This window comes from Pipistrellus kuhlii, unplaced genomic scaffold (assembly GCF_014108245.1).
Source record: "Pipistrellus kuhlii isolate mPipKuh1 unplaced genomic scaffold, mPipKuh1.p scaffold_m20_p_17, whole genome shotgun sequence".
In the NCBI taxonomy this organism is placed as follows: domain Eukaryota; kingdom Metazoa; phylum Chordata; class Mammalia; order Chiroptera; family Vespertilionidae; genus Pipistrellus; species Pipistrellus kuhlii.
This window is the reverse complement of record NW_023425482.1, coordinates 4244507-4268023: the sequence shown is the minus strand read 5'-3', so window position 1 is coordinate 4268023 and position 23517 is coordinate 4244507. Positions and strand designations below refer to the sequence as shown.

Below are 23517 nucleotides of genomic sequence, written 5' to 3'. Positions count from 1 at the left end.
CCAGAACTACAGGAAAGTCGACTGACTGGAAATTCTACAACAAGAAACAAGGAGAAAACCAGAAGGAAGCGCGGAGGAGCTGTAAAAGCCCAAGGTACGGAGACACGCGGCTCGCGCGGAGAGGACAGAGCCGGAGAGGAGGGAGGCCGAGTGCCTGGCTGGCGGTCCCAAGCGGGAAGGAGAGAAAAGCTCCGACTGTGCTGGGCCCAGCTCCAACTGCTCTGAACCCCAATTCTAGGCCAGACCCCGGGGACCCAGGCTCATCCATAGGGAGCCGGGCTGTAAGGCGGGACTCCGGAGAAGCGGCGAAAGGAGGTCCCGGAGGCGCGCACACTGCGTGCAGAGAAGGGCCGGCCGGCTGTGCCGCGGGATTGCCCTGACGGGAAGGAGACAGGGGCTCCAGACTGCTCTGAAGGCCACCTCCAATCTCACTACCAACTGAACTGAACCCCAATACCGGACTCATTGGGGGAGAGCATAGACAGTTTGGCAGCAGGCGAAAATCGAGGGCACCTTTCTCTCAGAGGCACTCCCAACAAGTACTGAAGGACCCTGAGTCTCAGGAGTCGCATAGGGCGGGGCTGACGGAAGCCAAGGCTGCAGGCTCCACCCTGAAACCCCGCCCCATCAGGAAAGCTGCCTGCGAAAATGCCTAAACCAAATAGATCACAAACGAAAGAAATGGAGGACAAAAAGCGACTGGATATAGAGTTCAAAACCACACTTATAAGGTTGTTCAAGAATCTCCTAGAAAAGGCCGATAAAATAAACAAGACCTATGCGGATATGAAAAGGGATCAACTAGAAATAATAAGGGATCAACAAGAAATAAAGAATACATTGTCTGAAATAAAAAATATTTTATGGAGTCCTAAAAACAGAATGGAAGATCGCAAGAATCAAGCCAAAGATTTGGAACATAAAGAGCCAGAAGACACTCCTCCGCAGACGCAAGAAGGCCAGAGAATCCAGAAAGTTGAAGATAATGTAAGAAACCTCTGGAACAACTTCAAGCGAACCAACATCAGAATTATGGGGGTCCCAGAAGATGAGAGAGAGCAAGATATCGAAAACATACTAAAAGAAATATTGACAGAAAACTTTCCCCACCTGGTGAAAGAATTAGACTTACAAGTCCAGGAAGCGCACAGAACTCCAAACAAAAGGAATCCAAAGAGGACCACACCAAGACAAATCACAATTAAGATTCCAAGAGCAAAAGACAAAAAGAGAATATTAAAAGAAGCAAGAGCAAAGAAGGTAGTTACCTATAAAGGAGCACCTATACAATTGTCAGCTGATTTCTCAACAGAAACCATGCAGGCCAGACGGGGAATGGCAAGAAATATTCAAGGTGATGAATAGCAAGAACCTACAGCCAAAGATAATCTATCCAGCAAAGCTATCACTCAGATTCGAAGGTCAGATAAAGAGCTTCACTAATAAAAAAAAGCTAAAGGAGTTCATCACCACCAAACCAGAATTATATGAATTGCTGAAGGGGGTTCTTTCAGAAGAGAAAATAAATAAAGATAAAAATTATGAACAACAAATACGTAACTATCAACAAGTGAATCTAAAAACCAAGGAAACTAAAAAAAAAAATCTGAGGAACAATATTAACTGTTGAATATAACAGAATCAGAGGTATGGAAGGGAAGTGAACTGTTTATTCTTGGGGAAAAGGGGAGAGGGGGATGTGGGAAGAGACTGAACATAAATTGTGCACCTATGGATGAGGACAATGGGGGGTGGGGAAAGGGCAGAAGGTGGGGTGAGAAGGGGGGGGGGGAGGAACATTTGTAATAATATGAACAATAAAAATTTATTAAGCTCTTCAAGCTCTTTTGGTGCAAAATCCTCAAATTACCCAACAAGAGCTTGCGACAACTTTAAATTGTTCACAGAAAACAATTTCCAATCAATTGCGTGCATTTGGCAAAGTCCAAAAGTTTGGAAAATGGGTTCCTCATGAGTTGACCGACGACAACCGTAATCAAAGAGTCACAATTTGCAGTTCGCTCCTCTCTCGTCAAAACCGTTTGCCGTTTTTAGAGCAAATTGTTACCGGAGATGAACAATGGGTGCTGTATGTTAATTTGAAAAGGCGGCCTCAATGGTTGGACAAAAATGAGGCTCCGCAGCCCACGCCAAAACCTGACTTGCATGCGAAAAAAGTGATGTGTGTTTGGTGGAATTTTAAAGGAATTCTTCATTATGAACTTTTACCATCTAACCAAACCATTACAAGTGCAGTGTATAGTGCCCAATTGGAAAGGTTAGCCCAAGCTTTAAGAGAAAAAGAACCCGCGCTGATTAATCGGAAGGGCGTAATTCTTCACCACGATAACGCACGACCGCATACTGCAAGACTCACTGCTGAAAAACTGTGCCAGTTGGAATGGGAAGTTCTCCCTCAACCTGCATATTCTCCTGATATTGCCCCTTCCGATTACCATTTGTTTCGTTCTTTGCAAAACTTTCTTCTTGGAAAAAAATTTAATAATGAAGAATGCCTCAAAAATGCATTGACCGAATTTTTTGCATCAAAATCACAAGAATTTTACTACAGAGAGATTAAAATGCTTCCTGAGCGTTGGGCACAAGTAGTAGAAAACAACGGCAACTATACTGTTGATTAAATTTTGTTGTATTGTTTAAATAAATTTGATTTTAAAAAGTATTAGAAAACGACATTAATTATTACTAGACCTAATATGTTAAGTGGGGAAACTTTCAAATATATCCTTCAAGAATGTATGTTAAGTGAATGGAAAATCTTTAATGTACTGATTAAAATAAAGTTTTAACTAAAACCACTGTATGATACCACACAGCCACAGACAAACCAGAAACGCTGCTCAGAACCCTAGGGGGGGTCCATGTGATCCTGACACAGTAGGAATTCATGCCAGCTAGGGTGTCAGGAGGTGCATCTGTCAGTAGGGCTCTTGGTGCCAAGGCCTGAACAGTAAAGGGGGGCAGCAGGAGAGGCCCAAGAGAGCAACAGTATTGAGACTACTTGTCAGTTTAAATTTCAATAGTGTCCATGGACTGTAAGAGGCAGCTGAAATCTCCTGAAGCTTGGGGTTGCCAGAAGACAGAGCCACTTAATAGGACAGTTTTGCACCCCAGCAGACCCATGGGGGCAAGAGCACCCAAATGTTTAATGACAGGTCAGGTTTGGTAGGGGAAGCAAAGGGTATGACCACCTGGGACAAATCTAACCCTGGGGGCAAGAGGAACCAGGATGATCAGCTGGGGTGGATGAAGCAGGGCCTCTCTGGAGGACAGATGGGCATTGCTCTGGACTATGCTGCCCAGCCTGCATCAGATCAGCGGGGCTGTTCTAACAGGACTCTGGGAAGTGGGAAGGGAACCACTGCTATGCTAAGCAGCTCCAGGCTTCCATACCTCTTGGCCCTTGGCTGCAGAACCTGGCTACCAATGTCATCATGCTGGTGCAAGGCCACCATTATCTCCAGCATGATAGCCTCCTATGGGGGTCTTCCCTGCAGAAGGCTATTTATGCAGCAGCTCTGGGTGCTGCTCATCCTAATCATTTGTATGTTTTAGAGGAAAGTTTCTAAACTCTTCATGTGATTGAAAACTAAGGCCCAGTGCAACCCTGTGACCTAAGAGCCTGTGTTGGTGAGGACCGTGGAATAGGGCCTCGAAGAGCCCATGCAGCATCTCATGACATCAGCATTACATGTACTGCTATCTGATCACCGCTGCCGCCCTTGTCCTGAGGGCAGACCTGCTCACATGTTCAGAGTAGTTTGTGGGGGCACAGATCTTAGGAGACAAATGTGAATTCACAACCTTGGCAACCACTGACCTGACTTTCCAGAGGCATGTTGTAGACCTCAGAGTCCAGCAGCATGGTGCAGGCACTAAATGGCACTGCCTGATTTGCTATGGTCCTCGCTGCCCGACAGTGAACCCGCAGGATCTCCTGTTCACAGGAGACGATCAGTTTTTCCTAGAGGACAGAAACCATATGAGCCATCACGGCTAGATATATCCCAGACCAACAGTCCCAATGCAAGACCTCTTCTTACCCGTTCGATGCTGTGCTGCAGGCGCAGCTTCCCCCTCACAGCCTCCTGCTGCTTAAACAGCTCCTTCAGGGGCTCCGCCAAGGAGGGAGGAGGTGCAATCTACAGTAACAAAGGGTGAGAGAGAGGGGGGTTAGTGGAGGCTGGGACCTGTAACAACACTAGTGACCAAGTCTGACCCAAAGACACACCTCTGTTCCCACCAAATGTAAATGTACCAGGGAATTTTCTGGAAACAATTAGATGCTCATACTCAAGAGAGCAAGCAAATGAACAATGGCACAGACCTTGGCCCAAAAAGGAGCACTATGCAGCTATGAAAAAGAAGGCGAATGAGTTCCAGAGATGGTGTGAAGTGTAAAAAGCAAGTACAGAGTGTCTACACTGCTACCCTTCATGCAAGAAAGTAGAAAGTAGAAATCAAGAACACATATGCTGTGCTGTTTGTGCAGAAGAAATATGACAAAGACAGAAGAAAAGCAAATGAGGCAGAGGAGAGGAAGACGATGCTCAGCTATTTCCTTTATTAATAGTGAGGTCTCATGTCTTCCAAATAAACTCTAACACCAAATGGGATGCAGATGCCAACATGGAACACATGAAACAACTGACTGTCCTACTGGGGGTCAGAGTTAGTAGAAGAGAGTGCTCACTTGGGTTATTTTGAAAAAGATGTCATTAGGCAGACGACCAGAAGAACTACCATAAAGGCCATCTAACCAGTGAAGGCATTTCATGGATGAGCCGGCATTTGTAAAATGAGACATGTATGCTGGGAGTAACAGGTCAGCAAACACCTTGCAGTAAGAAGCATTGAGTCTCTGTCCAAAGAAGGAAGATGCAAGCACATGATGAAGTCAAGATTTCAATGTAGACCACATGGAGTGATGCAGAGTAACACACCTCACCTGGCTATGTCACTCAGGACAGTGAGCACATCCTGCACCCAGGATGAGGTTTCTAAACACCATTCCCACTAGAAGGGACCAAGTGGTTAATGAGAGGACTCAACTGGAACATCTTGTGAGGCTGTGAAGTGAGAACATGCTCAGAAAGATGAGGCAACCTAAAGGAGCTTCGCCAAAACAGGTTTGGCTCAGTGGATAGAGTGTTGGCCTGCAGACTGAAGGGTCCCAGGTTCGATTCCGGTCAAGGGCATGTACCTTGGTTGTGGGCACATCCCCACTGGGGGTGTGTGCAGGAGGCAGCTGATCGATGTTTCTCTATCATCAATGTTTCTAACTCTATCCCACTTCCTCTCTGTAAAAAATCAATAAAATGTATTTAATAAATAAATAAGCAAATAAATAAATAAAGGAGCTCCTAATGGCCAAGGGCTGGAACAATTTGCACACAAAATAAGTAATCATGATTCATGTTGGATTACAAGAGCATTCCAATCAATAAATGTAGAGAGAGGGAAGTAGGCCAACACCACAGTGCTAACTGCTGCAGACAAGCTTCACTAAGGATACTATAATATAGGGGTGTCGAACTCAATCAGAGAAGGGGCCAAAATCTAAAATCCAGCCTAAATCGCGGGCTGAATGGTTTACTGAACAGTCATAAACTGTCATTGTGATGGAAACGCAGCGGAGTGCAGTGATGACAGCGCGGTGCGGGCCACATTGCAAGGCCTGGCGGGACGGATTTGGCCCGCGGGCCTTGTGTTTGACACATGTGCTATAATAGATAGGCACAAGCTCGAGAATAATAGGCCTTAAGAGTTTCACACTACCTTTCCCAAGATATTTATCAACTAAAAAGGGAAAGACAGCAGCTGCGCCACAATGCAACTGCTGGCACCAAGAATAAGACACACTGTGGAGATCCAAGATGGCTGCGCCCAGGTGAACACCTAGCCGCAGCCGCACACAACAATTTCAATAAAATACAACTAAAATATAAAACAGACATTGCCCAGAACTACAGGAAGGTTGACTGACTGGAAATTCTACAGCGAGAAGCAAGGAGAAAACCAGAAGGAGGCGCGGAGGAGCTGGAAAAGCCCAAGGTACCGAGGCGCAGCTCGCGGAGAGGATGGAGCCGGAGAGGAGGGAGGCCGAGTGCCTGGCGGGCGTTCCCTAGAGGAAAGGAGATAAAACTCCGACTGTGCTGGGCCCCCGACTGCTCTGAACCCCAGTTTTAGGCCAGACCCGGGGACTCAGGCTCAGCCATAGGGAGCCGAGCTGTAAGGCGGAACCCCGTGGAGAGGCGAAAGGAGGTCCCGGAGGCGCAGAGAAGGGACGGTCGGCTGTGCCGCGGGATTGCCCTGACGGGAAGGAGACTGGGGCTCCAGACTGCTCTGAACGCCACCTCCATCTCCACTTCCAACGGAACTGAACCCCAATACCGGGCTCATTGTGGGAGAGCATAGATTGTTTGTCAGCAGGCGAAAATCGAGGGCACCTTTCTCTCAGAGGCGCTGGCAGCGAGCACTGAAGGTGCCCGCATAGGGAGGGGCTGACGGAAGCCAAAGCTGCAGGCTCCACCCTGAAACCCCGTCCCATCTGTAACTGCGAAATGCGACAACAAAATAGATCACAAACGAAAGAAATGGAGGACAAAAAGCGTCTGGATATAGAGATCAAATCTACGCTTAGAAGGTTTTTCAAGAATTTCCTAGAAAAGATGGTTAAGGTCTATGAGGATATGAAAAGAGATCAACTAGAATTAATAAGGAGTCAACAAGAAATGATAAGGGATCAACAAGAAATAAAGAATACATTGTCTGAAATAAAAAATATTTTAGAGTCCTAAAAACAGAAGGGAAGATCGCAAGAATCAAGTCAAAGATATGGAACATAAAGAGCCAGAAGACACTCAAAGGCCAGAGAATCCAGAAAATTGAAGATAATGTAAGAAACCTCTGTGACAACTTCAAGCGAACCAACATCAGAATTATGGGGGTCCCAGAAGATGAGAGAGAGCAAGATATCGAAAACATACTAAAAGAAATAGTGACAGAAAACTTCCCCCACCTGGTGAAAGAATTAGACTTACAAGTCCAGGAAGCGCACAGAACTCCAAACAAAAGGAATCCAAAGAGGACCACACCGAGACACATCATTATTAGAATTCCAAGAGCAAAAGACAAAGAGAGAATATTAAAAGAAGCAAGAGCAAAGAAGGTAGTAACCTATAAAGGAGCACCTATACGATTGTCAGCTGATTTCTCAACAGAAACCAGGCAGGCCAGACGGGAATGGCAAGAAATATTCAAGGTGATGAATAGCAAGAACCTACAGCCAAAAATAATCTACCCAGCAAAGCTATCACTCAGAATCGAAGGTCAGATAAAGAGCTTCACTAATAAAAAAAAGCTAAAGGAGTTCATCACCACCAAACCAGAATTATATGAATTGCTGAAGGGGGTTCTTTCAGAAGAGAAAGTAAACAAAGATAAAAATTATGAACAACAAATACGTAACTATCAACAAGTGAATCTAAAAACCAAGGAAATTAAAAAAATCTGACGAACAATATTAACTGTTGAATATAACAGAATGAGAGGTATGGAAGGGGAGTGAACTGACGATTCTTGGGGAAAAGGGGAGAGGGGTGCATGGGAAGAGACTGAACATAAACTGTGCTCCTATGGATGAGGACAATGGGGAGAGGGGAAAGGGCAGAGGGTGGGGTGGGAACCTGGTGGAGGAGAACAATGGTGGTGGTGGGGGAAGGAACATTTGTAATAATATGAACAATAAAAACTTATTAAAAAAAAATAAGACACAATGTACCAAGACCTCACGACACATCTGTGCATTCTCACTAAAAACATGTCCCTCCATCCAGGTGTGGACATTAGACAAAACATCTAATTATATTCCTCAAAAGTGTCATCAAACTGTGCCTTTCAAGGAAGACAAGGGGTGGATGACCAACCACAGCTCAGGAGACCCAGGAGGAGATGCATCCCAGAGCCCAGTGAGGGCACAATATATACTCTGTGTTTTCAACTCTGTCAGTCTAAAATTAGCTCAAAATAAGACATCAGAACATCTAGCTGGTCTCTTCAATGGCACACCTCGCTCATCAGGCTCTGCTCTATTCCCTTTGCCTCAAAGGACCCAGCCCCATGGGGTCTTGGTGTGCCTTCCTCTTCTGATTCTACCTGAGCCACCCATAGGTGGTACCAGATAGGGAGACACAAACACAGTGGTGCATCTAGATGTAAGCCTTTCTTGTTTTCAGGTTTTAGTATTTCTAAGGCACTACCACTTCTGGATCCTCAAGAAAAAGCACCAACACCTGGTGCCACAGCTGCTGGAACAAGGCCTCAAGCTTCTGCCTGGTGAGAAATCCAGAAAAGCTTGATCTCACTTATGTGGTTATAGAAAATAAAACAGAGCTTTCTTCGAAAAAGGCATGAATCCAGTAGAAGTAGAAATGTATAGACCACTGATAGGATGAACCCTGGGTAGTAAGAGTATAATGATGTCTACTATTTTATTTTCTGAACTTGTCATAATACTCTTTTATTTTGTTAACTAAAACTTAAACAACAAAAAGACTCACCAAACAACACAATCTTAGGCTAGATTTTTCTAGTGACCCAGATGAAGGCAGACAGCTGGATCCTCCCAGGCCAGACAAGGGCAAGGTTGCCTCAGTTTCCCCTCCGTAGCACAGCTTAGGGTTAGTGTACCAGGAGAAGGGAATCGCGCTGGGTTCAAAGCTAGCCATGCTCCCTGGGAACAAAGTGCTGGGCTAGGCAGGAAGGGTGGTGGCCCTGGTAGTTGGGACCCCCTGCCTCAGCCATTGAACCTGATGCTTAGAGCCACTAACCCTCATTCAGAAGATACTGGGTGTGTTAGCTGAGCCTGCTGCCTGATGGCAAGCCAGCATAGGTACTGACTTTTGGAACACCAAGATCTGACAGCAGAACACATATATCCAACATGACCCTCCTTTGGGATACAAAGTTCCCTCTGGGGAATCCTGACTAGCATCCTTTCAACAGCTGTGACTGAGGTTCATTCTGGGCCTAATAGGCAAATCAAACAGAAGTCATGTCTTTTCTTCAAGGGGGTGGAATGGTCTAAGAAATGAAGCAAGTCAACTGCACACTGTGTGAACAGGTGATCCCAGAGGAGCACTTTAGACTGGAGTCCTGGAGCCAGGAAGGTTATGGCTGAGCAGAGGAGGGCAGAGGTCTGGCTTCTCTGTAAAAGGATCTCTTTGCCTGCTCTGCAGAGAACAGACCCCAACAGGCAAGGAGGAAGCAGGAGCTGACCCAGGTAAGAGAGTAGAGTGGACAAGCAGTGGCATGGGAGGTGCTGGCCTGCAGAACCTCATATAGATGGATTTGCTCCTCGCATGAGGATAAGAGTGATGTGCAAAATGGGGATTAAATGTGTCACATCTGCATAAACTAAGAGTCATCAGGTTGAGGTGGAGGGAGAGCCACCAAGGGATGAAAATGGATGAAAAAAAATGGAGGATCCGAGCTGGTTTGACTCAGTGGGTAGAGATCAGCAGGCATACTGAAGGGTCCCGAGTTTTATTCCAATCAAGGGCACATGCCCAGGTTGCAGGCTCAATCCCCAAAAGGAGGCATGCAGGAGGCAGCCAATCAATGATTCTCTCTCATCATTGATGTTTCCCTTTCTCTTCCTTCCTCTTAAATCAATAAAAATATATTTTAAAAATAAAGAAAATAGAGGCTGTGGGTACAGTGCTGAGACAGATGGGTGCTGACTGAGGACAGACCCACTTGGGTAGAGAAGCCTGGAAGCCCAATGAAGGGTGTGCTTTGAGCAAGTGACAAAGGTGCCAGGGTCACTTAGGGCTCCAGTGGGATGAGAACTGAGGCCGGACCTCAGGTCAGTAACATGGAACTGCTGGAAACCAGAGAAGAGGTGTAGAGGAGTTCAAGGGTGATGGGCTGGGGTTGGAGCCAGGTCATACATCCCCGTGGAGGCCTTTAGCTGTTAAAACAAGTTGAGAAAACTTTTTCTCCTTGGCTGCTTGAAGATCAGCTGCCATAATGAATGATACAGTTAACATCTGGACCAGGAAGTTCATAAGCCAACAGTTTACTTCAGCAGAAACAAATAAATGGTCACTGATGTTCTTCACCCTGGGAAGGCAACAGTACCTAAGACAAATTCAGAGAAAACTAGCCAAAATGTGTAAGACCACAACAGATGTTGTCTTGGATTTAGAACCCATTTTGGTGGTGGCAAGACAGCTGGCTTTGGCATGATTTATGATTCCTTGGATTATGCAAAGAAAACAGACTTGTATAAGACAACCTCAGAAAGCAAAGAAATGCAAAAATGGAATGAAGAAAGTCAGGAACTGCAAAGGCCAATGTTGGTGCTATTAAAAGTGAGCTGGAGAGTGGATTCTTCAGTGACTATCTGTGGCGATGGTATAGATTTTTCATGAGAGGACTAATAAATTAACTTTTATGTGGGGGGGATGAAAGGAGGCACTGAGATACAGACAGGGGGGAATGCTGTGCAGGTATGCCCAACGTGGAGGTAGGGTCCTTGGTCAGCAAAACATTGGGGAGACCAGAGACTGAGCAGCACCGGATGGCTCTAGTTACATATGCAGGATGCGGCCACAGCAGACAGGGAGCTGGGAGACATGGACATGAACCCAAGGGCACTCAATGACCCAGTCAGGCACTGGATGGGGAGATGACATAGGAAAAATGATGAATGACAAAGAAGAAACTGGATCTCCTGACCCAGAGGGATAGTATCAACATGAACATCCATGTTGGAGGGTGGTCCCTAGGATGGCACACCTACTCCAAGCTCTGGCATCCCAACAGTTCAGCATTTGCATTTAGACATACAGCAAACAGGGTCCTGACCTGTTGACTGGCACCTTTGGGGGCTGGGGCTCCACCTTGGCACTCACCACTGGGATGTGTAGCTTGCTGAGCGGTTTGCCATCTAGGAGGTAGGAGCCTGTATAGGTGACGTACTCAGCATAGCACTGGGGTGCCTGTGGGGTGATGTAGCAGAGGATCTTTCGCTTCTCCTCAATCTTCTTCCTGATCTGTAAGTATTCAAAATACGGGTTGGATCTGTCACTGTGGTAGGGCTCTATATCATCCAGCTTTATGGCATCGACGATGGCGGCCAGTGTCTGCTGGATCACCTCCCGTGTCTGCTGTGTGGATGTGTTCATTTGCTGCTGCAGCTGCTGGCTGGAACGTTGAAAACGGCGTTTGCGTGGGTGCTGGGCCTGGGGGTCCTCCTCTTCAGAGCATCGACCCTTTGCTCTGGGGGCTGGGGCAGGGGCAGGTTCCTTCTCAGAGGGAGGTGAGCTCTGCTTGTTCTGGTTGGCCAACATCTGAGCCCGGTTCCTGGTCATGCGCTGGGGGATCTCCTCCACTTTGGGGGCTTTGGGGGCTTCGGCTGTAGGTCTGGGTTCTGGTTCTGTAGTTTCAGTCTGGATGCTTCCTGAAGGCCCCTCAAGCCCAGCACTGTCATGGGGGCCAGCCCCGTTCACCACCTGTGCCTGTGCAGGGCTGTCCCCAGGGGGCTCAGGTGTGCCGTGGGATGCTGCCAAGGGGTCTGCGGCCTCTACCTCCTGGTCTCCACTACCTAGTGGATGCTGCTCTGAGGGTGCTGGTGTGAGCCCCAGGCTAGAGTCGGAGGCCTCAGGGGCCCTCCCTTCTGACACAGCCTCGGCTTCCACTGTGGTTTCTAGAATCATGTCTGGCTTTGGCTCCTCTGAAGGCAAGGGCTCAGGCTCAGGCTCCGCAGGGAGCCGGGTAGCTGCCTGAACAGGAGATAGCACAAGTTGTTCCTCAGCAGCTGATGCAGCCACATCCCCACCGTTCAGGACCACAGGGGCCCCTGCAGGGGTATTTTCTGGAGGAACAAGAGTACTCTCTTCTACGGGCTCTGTTTCGACATCAGAAACATCTTTAGTTTGCAGAGGAAGGTCTGGCAGTGAGAAGGGCCCCAGGTCCAAATCGTCCTCAGAGTTGGGGAAGGCATCAGGCCAGGGCACTGGATTAACCTGTCCGAGGGCAGACAGACTGTGGCCATTTTCCAGGAAGGTATTTTCCAGAGAATTCAGAGCCTCCACCTGGGTCACGGTGGTCACACACGCAGGCTCCGGGGGCACATCAGAGGCCGCTTCAGGAAGTGACTTGCAGTTATTAAAGAAGGACTCCAGCCTGGAGGGAGGGGCAAAAGGGGCTGGTTCTTCTGCAGTGGAGATGGCAGCTGGGATTGCTTCTGCTGAGGCATCTTTAACTTCCTCAAGTCCTGGCTCAGGGACTGACAGAGGATATGGGACAGGGGAGACCGGGTAAGGGGGCTCTGTGGTGCTGAAGGGCCCAGGTGCAGCAGGGTGGTGGGACTCGGCAGGGCAGAAATGTTTTGGGGACTCTGAGAATCTCTGTGGAGACTTAAGCATAAGGTCCGATCCCATGGGCCAGCTGACAGGGTTTTCAGGGGCACTCCCGATTAGGCTTGAAGAGAGGCCCTGCTCCGAGGTAGCAGGATGAGCCCACTCAACCGGCTCCTCTGTGATTACCGTGTTGAAAGGGCCCTCATCCAGGGGCTCCAGGTAGCTGGGCTCTGGAGGGATGATGGCAGCGGTAGCCTGCTGGTCCTCTGTGGCATCCAGGGGAATGCCCAAGTCAGGGGGAAGGGTCCCCTCCATGGATGGGGCCAACAGCTCATCTCTGTGCGAAGTGGGGGACTTTGCTTGTAAACCAGAGAAGGCACCCTCTGGAGAGGGAGTGGTGGTGACCACGGCTGTGGGTGGGCAGTGCAGAGTGTCCACCTTGGGGGAGGGAATGCCATAGTCTGGGGAGTAGTATGCCGGAGACAAGCAGGCAAACTTCTCCGAAGGACCTGGGGGCACAAGGGCCTTATCCTCCAAGTGCTGCCTTGGTGAGTTGTAACTGGATGTGGTAGGGACACTCTGCTGTCTGAACAGCTTGTCTCCAATGCTGAATTCTTCTTCAGGAGTCCTCCTGATATCAACAGAGACCGAGCGATAAAGGTTTGTGCACAGAGGCCTTGTAGGTGTCTGGCTTGAGGTTTCTGAAATCCCGCTCCCTGCAACAGGGTATCTATCAAAGAAGGAGGGAGAACAAGCGCTGGCAGCTGTGCTGGAGACGGGCGGGGGGTCTGTGCAGTCAAATATGAGGTCAGGATAGTCGTCAGCACTGCAGGATGGGGTCCTGGGTGTGTGCATCGCCTCCTCGTAGCTGGGGCCAGACACCACAGATGCGGGGGTGGGCACCCCAGTGGGCCGATTCTGGTCAGGCCTGGGAGAAGCGGGCAAGACCTCTTTCATATGAGGTCCTGCCAACCAGTCTCTGGAGTCCACAGCTGGTCCTGGGTGGGGCTTATTCTCAGGGACTGGTGGAACAGGAGCCAACTCCTTGAGTTTTTTGTCTTTAAGGGCAGGGTCCAGCCCCAGTGGCTTCTTTGGAGGGATATCCAGACTCTTCTTGCGCATGTCCTCACCTGGCTTCATCCTCTCCTTGAGCTTAGGGTCTCCAGACCTGTGCCTCATCTTCTCCATCTGTTTCATTCTTTCTTTGTGCCGTTTGTGGCGTTCTTCAATCTCCAGATCTTTCTGGGAAAGCATTCTCTCGAAGCTGGTCATCATTAGATCACCATCTCCCAGAAGCTTCTCTCTGGGCCTAACATCTTTCTTGCCTGGGTCTTTAGACAGTGGTAACTTATCATTTCCATTGCTGATCTTTACAGAGTCACCTTTTTCTTTATCTAAAGTTTCCTTGAATTTATCCTTTAGTTTGGTCTCACTGAGTTTCAGGCTTTCATCCTTGGTTTTATCTTTAAAGGAACTTAGAGGACTGTCCTTGTCTTTGACTGCAGGTTTGTGCTCATCCTTGTGATGTCTTAGGAGCCCTTCACTGTGCTTGTCCCTGTGTCTCTCCTTCTCATCTTTCCACTTTTCTCGATGCTTCTCTCGTCTCTTCCTCTCTTTTAGGATACTGATTGCACTAGATCCATAAGGCTTTAGTTCCTTTTCTATTTTCTTGGAAGGTTCTCTTTCAGAATCATTTTTATCTTTCTTTTCTGTAGAAAACAATTCAATGGTTTTATCTAATTCATCTTCTATGTCAGTTTTTGTACTGTAAGAAATACCATAAGTATCAGCATCCAAGAAATCCTTTTCATATTGGTTGGAGTCCTTTCTGCTGCCAATGTCCTTGTAATCATCATTTTTTTCTTTTTTTTCAGACTTTTCTTTTTTGCCCCTCTCTCGATCATGGCTTTTCTTGGATGAGGATGAAGAGTGCCTGTGCCTTTCTTTCTCCTTCAGCTTCTCCTGTGGGCAGTTCTCCTTGACTCTCTCCTCTAGAGGCTCTGTGAAAGACACCTCCAGGAGGGCACTCAGGCCCGGGTCCTGCCCTCGGTCTGTGAAGCTGTCAGAGGACACCTCACTAATCTTGTCATTAGAATCTTCTCTGTATTCATGCAGAGCTTCTTCTTCCAACTTTTCCAGCAGGCTCTTCTCCACCTCAGTACTTTTTGACACCTTCCTCTCTCTGCAGTGGTCCTTGTCTGGCCTCTCCCTGTGCCTGCTCTTGGCCTTGTCTTCTCCAGAGGGCTTCCTCTCCACCTTCTCGGAGGGCTTCTGTTTGTTTTTCTTTTCCTGAATAGAATCAACTGAAGTTCGGTCTTTTCTGTCCTTATATTTTTCTGTTGACTCTTTATCCTTCTTCTCTTTGTGCTTTTCAAAGACTTTTTCTTTCTTGTCTTTTGCCCCTTCTGTGGCTCCTTTTTCCTTTTTCTTCTCTTTAAGTTCTTTCTCTTTCTGCTTCTCTAAGTGCTGCCTGTCAACAGAGTGCTTCCGGTGTCTATCAGAGGAGTATGGCTCCCTCCCATCATCTTTTTCCTGAAGATTGTCTGCCCTCTGCATTTCACTGGCCTCTCCAATTTTGAACCCACTTGCTGTATAATCATCTTTTTCATCTTCACTTTCATCTGTGAATATATCAGCAATATACCAGCTTTTCTCTTTGCCCTTTTTCTCATCTTTTTTTTCAGAGAAGTCTTCTGAGATGATTCCAGGGAAACTTTTTTCCTTTTTTTCTTTAATTTGGTCAAGAGATGTTTTTCTTTCCTTGTCTTTGCTATGCATATCTTTATGTTTTTCTTTAGTATCTTTTTTCTCTTTAAAACATTTATCAAATTCTTTGTCCTTCTGACATTTTTCAAGGATAGACTTTTCACTTTTATCTTTGTCACTGGACTTATCTTTATATTTTTCTAATTTTATTTTTTCCTTCTTCTCCTTCTCAAGGCTGTCTTTCTTCTCCTTCTCTCTCACTGAATGATGCCTTTCCCAAGGCTCAAGGCTCTTCACAAAGTCACAGTCAGACCTGTCCTTGAATACACTTTCACAACTATACTCCTTCAAGTCCTCCCTGTACGCCTCCTCAGCCTTCACTCTGCCATCTTTCCGCTCTTTGGTGCTCTCAAGAGGGTCCTTCCTGTCCCTGCAGATGTCACTCAGATCTCTGTCCTTTCTGTCTCGCCCGCATTCAGCAGACTCTCTTCTTTTTTTGTCCTTTTCTGAAAGATAGCTGGGGATATTTTTATGCTTTTCAATTGGGTCTTTTCTCTTCTCAGAGTTTTTATCCAGATAGTCTCTGTCTTTCTTCCTAAAGAAAGCATCTTTGTCGCTCCGTTTTTCACTGTAGTCTCGCTTCTCCCGGCTTTTGTTTTCCCGCTTTTTCTCCTTACTGTCCTCTTTCACCGTTTCCAAGATCAGCCTGGCCACAGAGTCATTTTTAATGTCCCTATAATCAGTCACTGGAGAATCCCAACTATCTTCCCCTTTGAAATCAAAGGACGAATCAGACAAGTCAGAAAACCACCGATCTTGTTGATCATCAGAAAGGCTAAATTTGCTGTCTTCATTCTCCAGAAACTGACTTTTACTACAATAGTCATCAAAAGCAGAATCTTCCCTGTAAATTTTTTCTTTTTTGGGCTTTTCTTTATCTTCTTTGAAAGTCTTTTCCTTCTCTTTTGAAATTTTGTCCTCTTTAAAATCATTCTTTTTTTCTAATTTTGAGGGCCTGTCCTTGGACTTTTTCTTTCTTTCCTCTTTGTACAGTCTCAGTTTTTCCTCTTTTGGAGACTTTTCCTTCACTAATTTCTCCTTTTCTGCTTTATTTGAACGGTCTTTCTCTTCTCGGAAAGACCTGCTGATGTCTTTGTTTGTGTCTTTGATTCTCTTGAGTGACTTTTCATCTTTGGAGACCTTTATTATGTCATCTTTAAAGAGCCATTCTTTTTCTTCTGACTTCATTTTGCTAAGCTTCTCTTCTTTCTTAAAGTGATCTCTATCGTGCTTTAATACTTTTAACTTGTTTTCAGTGGAAATGTCATTGTCTAAAAGTATAGCTTTGTCTGACCTTTGCTTGGAGTCCTCATATTCATAAGTGAAACTTTTCAGTTTGAGTTCCTGACTTACTGCACACAGTCCTTTCTCCTTGTGTTTGTGTTTGTGTTTTGTTTTATGTTTCTTGACCACCTTCCCCTCCTTGTCTAGCTTGGGAATGGCACCGTCCACACTGGGGTGGAAGGAGCTCTTCTTCTCTGACAGAGTGCTCTGTAGGCTGCCCCGTTTCCTGTGCTCCTGCCTCTTCCTTAGCGGCTTCAGTGACTCTACACTAGAGCCCTCAGAGGAACAGTCAGACTCACTAGTCAGTCTTGTTCTCGTGGAGTCTGATAAGGAACTGACCTCTGACCAGGCAGGAGAAGAAATGGTTTTCCAATTGTCTGTCCGCCAGTGCTTGGCATGCTGGTCTGTGTGGCCGGGGTTATGCTTCTGAGTGGCAGAGCTCCCATGAGATGAGGTGGAGGAAGCAGACAGGGAGCTGAACAGGGAGGGATCCTTCAGCACCAGCGGGGACTCCTTAAGGCAGCCAGAGCTCCCCACCGAATCCCCATCGTCCTCGCCGCTCTCTGAGGACTCGCTCTCTGACTCGGAGGAACAGAATTTGTCACTCCTTTTCCCAAACCGCACTTCTTTGCTTTTTGTTTCTTTCTTTCGCTTCTTTTTCACTTTATTTTTTTCCTTCTGCTGCTTAGAATTAGAAGGTTCCCGTGTTTTATTACTGGGTAAAATTGTGTGTGCAGAGAGTCTCAGCTTCTCTCCTGTCCCCACAGTGACTCCAATGTCCTCCTCATCTGATGTGTCTGACAAGATGCGGTGAGCCGCTTTCTTTGGTGCTATCGTGTTATTTTTAGTGTAACTTTTCACTTCCATTTTGGGTATAGAAATAAAACTATTTGATTTAGTCTCTTTTCTGTAATCCTTTTTCAGTAAGTGTTTGTCATCCACTGGAGGGACTCTGTCCTGCTCGTCATCCTCATCAAACTCATACTCATCCTTGACAGGAGTCACAATTTTCTGGGGCTCTGGATTCTTAGCCTTGTGCTTTAGTCCTTTTTCAAATTCAGAGTCTGTGTTATTTCCATCAACTGAACTAGAAGGTGCAAATGATGGGGCATCTTCCTCCTCTGAGCTCTCTGTTGGAAATAAGGAGAAAGATGTCAGAGGGAGATTCAAACACCTAAAGATGTAAATGGGGGAAGCTGTCTCACGAATGATCTGAGAAAGGCCTCCCACCAAGCACTTGGTCACCCCTAGGATGAGAGTCATGGAAACCCCACATAAAGCATTTCACTTGAGTTAGTAAAATATGAGGCCAACCATGGCTGAAGGAAACCAAAGAGAAGTTTGTGCAAAGATAGGTTGGTATCTTAGGATAAGCCTGCAGATTTTTTGTTACTGAAATCCCAGGTCCTCACAGTCCATAAGTTTCTGTAAGTGCCTGGTATCTAGGAGGCTGGGATCTGGTGTGCTGAATTGCATATGAAAGCCAACATTGCCTCTGTTATCACAGCAGTACTGGGAGCTTATACCCCATAGTGTCACACACCCTGCTCCCACGCCCATGACCCCCACCCTGCACATGGCCTGATGCCCAGCCACTGACCAGTTGAGCTCTCCTCACTGGATGTGTAGGTGCCCTTGCCCAACAGGAGGTTCACCATGGTCGGGGAGTTGGCCACCTTCAGCGGTGTCTCGCCCTTTCGGTTGCTCTGCTGAGGATTTCCTCCATACCGCAGCAGCAGTTTCACCACCTACAAGACAGCAGCAGGTGCTTGAGGATGTGTTCTGAGAAACACTGACTGTACTATAGTAATTGTGCAAAACTGTAACTTGTTCAGAACCTTGAGCTTAACCAGGAAACAACCGAAGGCAGAGGGCCAGAAGTTGGTGTGCACAGCACTTTCTGGTGGGGTCTCTAGACCTGTGCCTCTTCCACAGGAAGGATCCTAACAGAATCCTGGCGCCCCTCCCAGGCTCTCTTGCAGGTAGAACAGTTTCAACTCCCACAGAAGACCTCCTCACTCATGATGAGTCGACCACTTTACTGGAATCTTTTCACACAGGATCTCCCCTCCAATGTGATGAGTTCACCATCCAACAGGGTCCAATGATCATGAAAGGGTTCTAGTAGTTTAGGGGGAAGTTTTTTTTATTGGAGGAGGGTTTACAGAGAGAGGAAACAAAGACCAAGCTTCTGCAAGCAGGTTTATTTTATGTTTTCATTTATTTTAGAAAATAAGATAATCTCTTCAGTGCTTTATTTTATATGGGTAAGGATGGCCAGAAACAATCAAGGTGATCTTTTAACAGCTCTGTTCAACTGTTTGTAATCAGCAACCTGGGCTGATTATATGCTAGGACAACTGATTCACTGAACTGAAGTACAAATATTAAATCCAATCTCAACTTTAGTCCAATCAGTCTGAGATAAGAGCATGAGAGGAAATCTTTAAAAAGGACAAAACTCTTGTTACTCACATACTCTATTTTCACTCAGTAGTTACCAATTTCTACTGCTCCATCAGGGCAATCTCTTATTGCTGCTCTAACAAATCACCACCACCTTCGTCTTACAATTCTGGAGGTCAAAAGTCCAAAATTAGTCCCCCTGGCCACGCTGATGATCTGCAGATGATGCTCATAGGGTTCCTGGCAGTGAGGGGGACTCTGGTTCCATGTCCATGTTGTCTACCAGCTAATGGCCATTCCAGCTGCTAGAGGCCATGGCATTCCTTTGCCAAGGCCCCTGACTCTAAGGCCAGCAGTGTAGCTCAGGTCTCCCTCAAGTCTTCCTCCTGCCTCTGCTTGCAACTCTGACACAGCCGGGAAAGGATCTCTGTTGTCAGGACCCTTGAAGGCCACTGGGCCAGCCTAGATAATCCACGATCATCTCCCATCTCATGGTCTTTCATTTTCTTCCATCTGCAGCCCCCTTACCATGTGAGGTAACATGTCACAGGTTCCAGGATCAGGATGGGGATATCTTTGGCGGCCATTATTCTGCCTCTCCCACTATGACTCCACACTCTTTGGCATTTTCCACAATAGAAAGTTTCAAAATGACAATTAAAAAAACTAGGGATTTCAAATGACGACTCCCTTTCTTTCTACTTCCTCACCTATCTGCTCACCGCCAGCTTCATTTCACCCACATCTGCCCACTCCTCCAGGTATTTTTAGCAAATCACAGACATTTCATTTACTTTTTCAGTATATTTCTTTAAAAGGTTTCTTTAGAAATCAAGAAACTATAATGCCATTATCTTACTTAAAAAGTTAACTATAATTCCTAACATAAAATATATAGTTTAGATTTCTCTGTCTCAGAAATCCTTTAACTCACAGTGCCCTCCCAATCTCTCTCTCTCCTCTGCAATGACTTGTCAAATTATGTTCATCACACTCTTGATGCTACCGATTCCCTGATATCTGCCAAAAGTGACCAGGCAGAGCTGTCATAAGTAGCATTTCTGATGCTACTGGTCATCATCCTCACCATGTAGGGGCCTCATCAAGATGGCTTAGGTAATGACTGCAATAGGACTTTATCTTTGTGACCGCCCTGCTTTCTGGTAGCACAAGATACACTAGGCACATCATGTACTAGTATATCTCCTGCTTCAGACCTGGAGGCAGCCATTTCCCCAAGGAAGCCTAGTCTTCTCAAGGGAAACCATGCACTAGGGTACTCACTGTTGTTGGGCTGGCTACACCCCTCAGCATCACATCAGTCAAGGCCTTCCCTAGTTTAGTAGGACCACAGAGACAAGGATAGAGTCCAGGAGCAATCCCCAGGATCCCCCAATTCCTATCGATATGATGGTCACCTACTAAAATAAAATACACCTGCATGGCCAGAGCAGGGCCCTGTCACACATAATGCAGACAGTACTGATTGTTGGAACTGTGAGAAGCCATCCAAGTGCTGATTCAGGATGAGAAAGCTGGGCTGGTCAGAGAGGACAGCTCTGGTGAGGGATAAAGACGTAACTTCTCAGTTACCCAGCAAACATGAATGACAACGAGGACAGAGAAGCAGGAGCTACAGAACGCTGTGGAAGTTAGACAAGAGACCCACCTTGTAGTGCCCATTGTTGGCAGCATCATGCAGGGGCGTGTCGTCATCCAGGCCTTTGGTATTCACCTCTGCACCCGCAGCCAGCAGCTGCTTGGCAACATCGTAGTAGCCTCGGTTACATGCCTCGTGCAGTGCTGTCCAGCCTGGAAACAGACACTTAGGACATATGTTATTTAATCCTTAGGAACATCATTCCTGTCTTAAAGGAGAACTCCAAGGAAGTTGATGACAAGAAAGAGCCCTGGAGGGCATTGCTCTGCACTGAAAGGCTAGAGGTCCAGGGAAATCCTGAGTGTGTTTTACTGTGGAGCCTCTTGTTTGCTCAGGGATATTTGGCTTGTTAACCCTACAGATCAACCACCTGCAGGGTTAATCTTGAACAATAAGAGTGGAGGACTGGTGAACACAGCATCATGAGGGGAGCCTCAGTCTGGCTCATCCATCAACACATGGGGAGAAAAACCTCCCATTTTGGAAACATGCTCTCTATGGAGCACAAAGATGAGGCCACATCGGGACAATTCCCCTGATGGTAGCCTGGAGCCTCAATCTGCTACCAGGTAGAGTGGCCACACACATCAGTGTGCAAATAGGGCCTACTCCTTTGGACACAAATGCCAGTGCTGTGAAAAGTCTTGATATAGGAAAATGGCTTCTTTTAAAAAAGGTGCTAAATTAGATGTTGGTCAGATACTATCAACTAGGGCAATGGGAAAAATCTACAAGTATTCTGCACGAAGACTCCTTTGCTCATCTTATGTTCTCATTCCCCCTTAACAGCTCAAATCTGTTGATTATGCATGATGGCATAATGGAAATATTTTATGCACAAAAGGGCAACAGTGAAATGTAATTATGGGGCCCTCCCTCAGACTGTCTCAGGTCAGGGAAGCACACCCATTTGTCATATTAAAAGCAGAGTCCCAGGGTGACATTTCTACCCTGGAAGACGGTGTCATCCCAAGGTGTCCCTGGGATGATAGGCACAAAGGCATCCTCTGCTTGGGTAGCATGACTTCTTCCTAAATATGCCAGAGGCACTCCTTGAAGGAGCCAAGAAGAATGATTTCTCAGCATAGAATTGGGGTTTATATAACACAGTGGAATAATATAGCTAAAAATTCCTCAATTCTCTTACAAATAATGAAAAACAATTTGATTTTTAAATACTTTCCAAGAAACACTAATTCCCCCCATCTCAGAAATAACTTATACGTCTACCTCATGTACCTAGAACACACCCAAAGAATGACAAGGGGCCGGGGGTCTGGCTCTTGCTCCTGTCATGCTGATCCCAAGTGCAAGGATAATGCTGCCAGGATGATGACACTTGGCCAGAGAGCTCTGTATCTCTGGAGGATAGCTTTACATCCTCCTGTGAACTTGCTGCAGGGTCCCGCTGCCCTGCCGTCTCCTGGTAGCTGTTGAGTGCTCACCGGCAAAGTCCTTGACGTTGACATCCGCCCCTTCACTGATAAGCTCCTTAATGCGCCGGGCGTCTCCCCGGATGGCAGCCCGATGCAGGCGGGTCTCCCCACGCTCGTTTCTCTTGTTCACTTTATCTTTGGTTTTTGAGGCAGAGTTAGGCGTCCCCTTCTGACACACTGTCGACTGGGAGGGATGCTTTGGTGTTGTATCTACTGCAGGCCAAGGAAAGGAAAAGCAGAGCGCATTACTGGGGATAGAGCCAGGGAGGCTGTGCCTGAAGGTGTTCTCTGCTTTATAGAAATTTCCAGAACCTGTGCCATCTTCACAAGGGAAAAAGGATGGCTTTGCATAGGTGCCCATCCCCAGGGAGAGAGTCTCTCCAGTCCCAGAAAGCACCCACCATCCATCACCCTGGGGGCTCACCTGGGCTGTTTGCAGACTCTTCAGCTGTCATCTGCATGAGGAGAGCCACCTGCTGGCGCTCAGAGAGGGGGTAGCCAGCTCGGATCCCAGATAGCCCCATGCCAAACAGCAGCCCGGCCTTCCGGGTGACAGGCTCCTTCTTAATCCTCTTCCGCTCAGGACCCTGCTTCTCTGTGAGGTGGTGGAGGAGAGGGGGGGATATTTCATGCCATGGAGTCCTTGAAACCCAGAGCCTTACCTGGAATTTCAGAGCCCCTGCCTCCCACCTCACAGGGAAAGGGAAAGAATAGAGTTGGCAACACTCTTGCTGCCCATCATCACCTCATTCAACAGTAACTGTGAGACACAATTCCAACACCTTGCTATTAGCCAATGAAGCCTGAGGCCCCCACCAAGCATTTATTCGGCTCCAGGTGCCTCCCAGACCACCCACCATATGCGAGGCGGTGGGGACAGCTAATCACCAATGTCCTGGCTAACACAGGACAGGTCTCCACCTATTAAATACACATGTCTGTAATTCAAGTCCTTCCCATCCCGCCTCCAAACAGTACAGACATAAAATGGCAAACATAGTTAGAAATAAACAGATCAAGGCCGACTTGCAGTACTGTACCTTTCTTCTTGCTTCTAGGCACCTCCATTTCATGCCATGGCGCTTCGAGGAGCGAACCCGCCTTGAACCACGACATGGACTGAGCTGGAGGCATCTAAAGGCATCAACACAGAGCACTAACAAGACACGATGGAACAGCGCGGCCATCCCATCTCAGCCTCCTCATAAGCAAATCTTCCACCTACCTCACCCATTATAAAATGCCCTGTCAATATTCAACAGAAATGCATGTGCTGCTTCTTTTAAAAGAGGCAGGGTTGAGGGAGAGAAAAAATACCCCCAACTCCAGGAGCCAAAAGCTCACCTTCTTCCTTCACCTCACCCTCCTGTTGAGGGGAAATTTGGGGTCCATCAAGAGCCTCAGAACCCTCCCCCAAAGCCCACGCTTTTGGGGTGAAGACCCTATTCAGGGCCGAGATATTGCAGGGTGTTCTAGGTCATAGGGTGCAAGCTGCAGGCAGGAAAGGAGACGTGGTTCTCTGAAACTCTCCTCTGAGGGGTGTTTCCCCTTGCTTCCCACTTGGCATATCCAAGGA

At 47.0% G+C, this 23517-nt stretch overlaps 1 protein-coding gene across 7 annotated transcripts in view; it reads right to left on the bottom strand.

Moving 5' to 3' along the window:
- The window catches only part of ANKRD11 (ankyrin repeat domain containing 11), a 265234-nt gene that overhangs the window by 5491 nt on the left and 236226 nt on the right, over window positions 1-23517 (bottom strand). For 3 of the 7 annotated variants that reach the window (XM_036440838.2, XM_036440839.2, XM_036440841.2), the window contains exons 5-11: window positions 22366-22536; window positions 21951-22154; window positions 20515-20657; window positions 18040-18187; window positions 10941-17569; window positions 4065-4163; window positions 3842-3985 (exon numbers count right to left, since the gene is read on the bottom strand). In XM_036440838.2, coding sequence (XP_036296731.1) covers window positions 3842-3985; window positions 4065-4163; window positions 10941-17569; window positions 18040-18187; window positions 20515-20657; window positions 21951-22154; window positions 22366-22536 — 7538 coding nt within the window. Of the gene's footprint in view, window positions 1-3841; window positions 3986-4064; window positions 4164-10940; window positions 17570-18039; window positions 18188-20514; window positions 20671-21950; window positions 22155-22365; window positions 22537-22981; window positions 23098-23517 lie in introns of those variants that run through there. The other 4 variants (XM_036440842.2, XM_036440843.2, XM_036440840.2 and 1 more) reach the window with 4 other exon arrangements.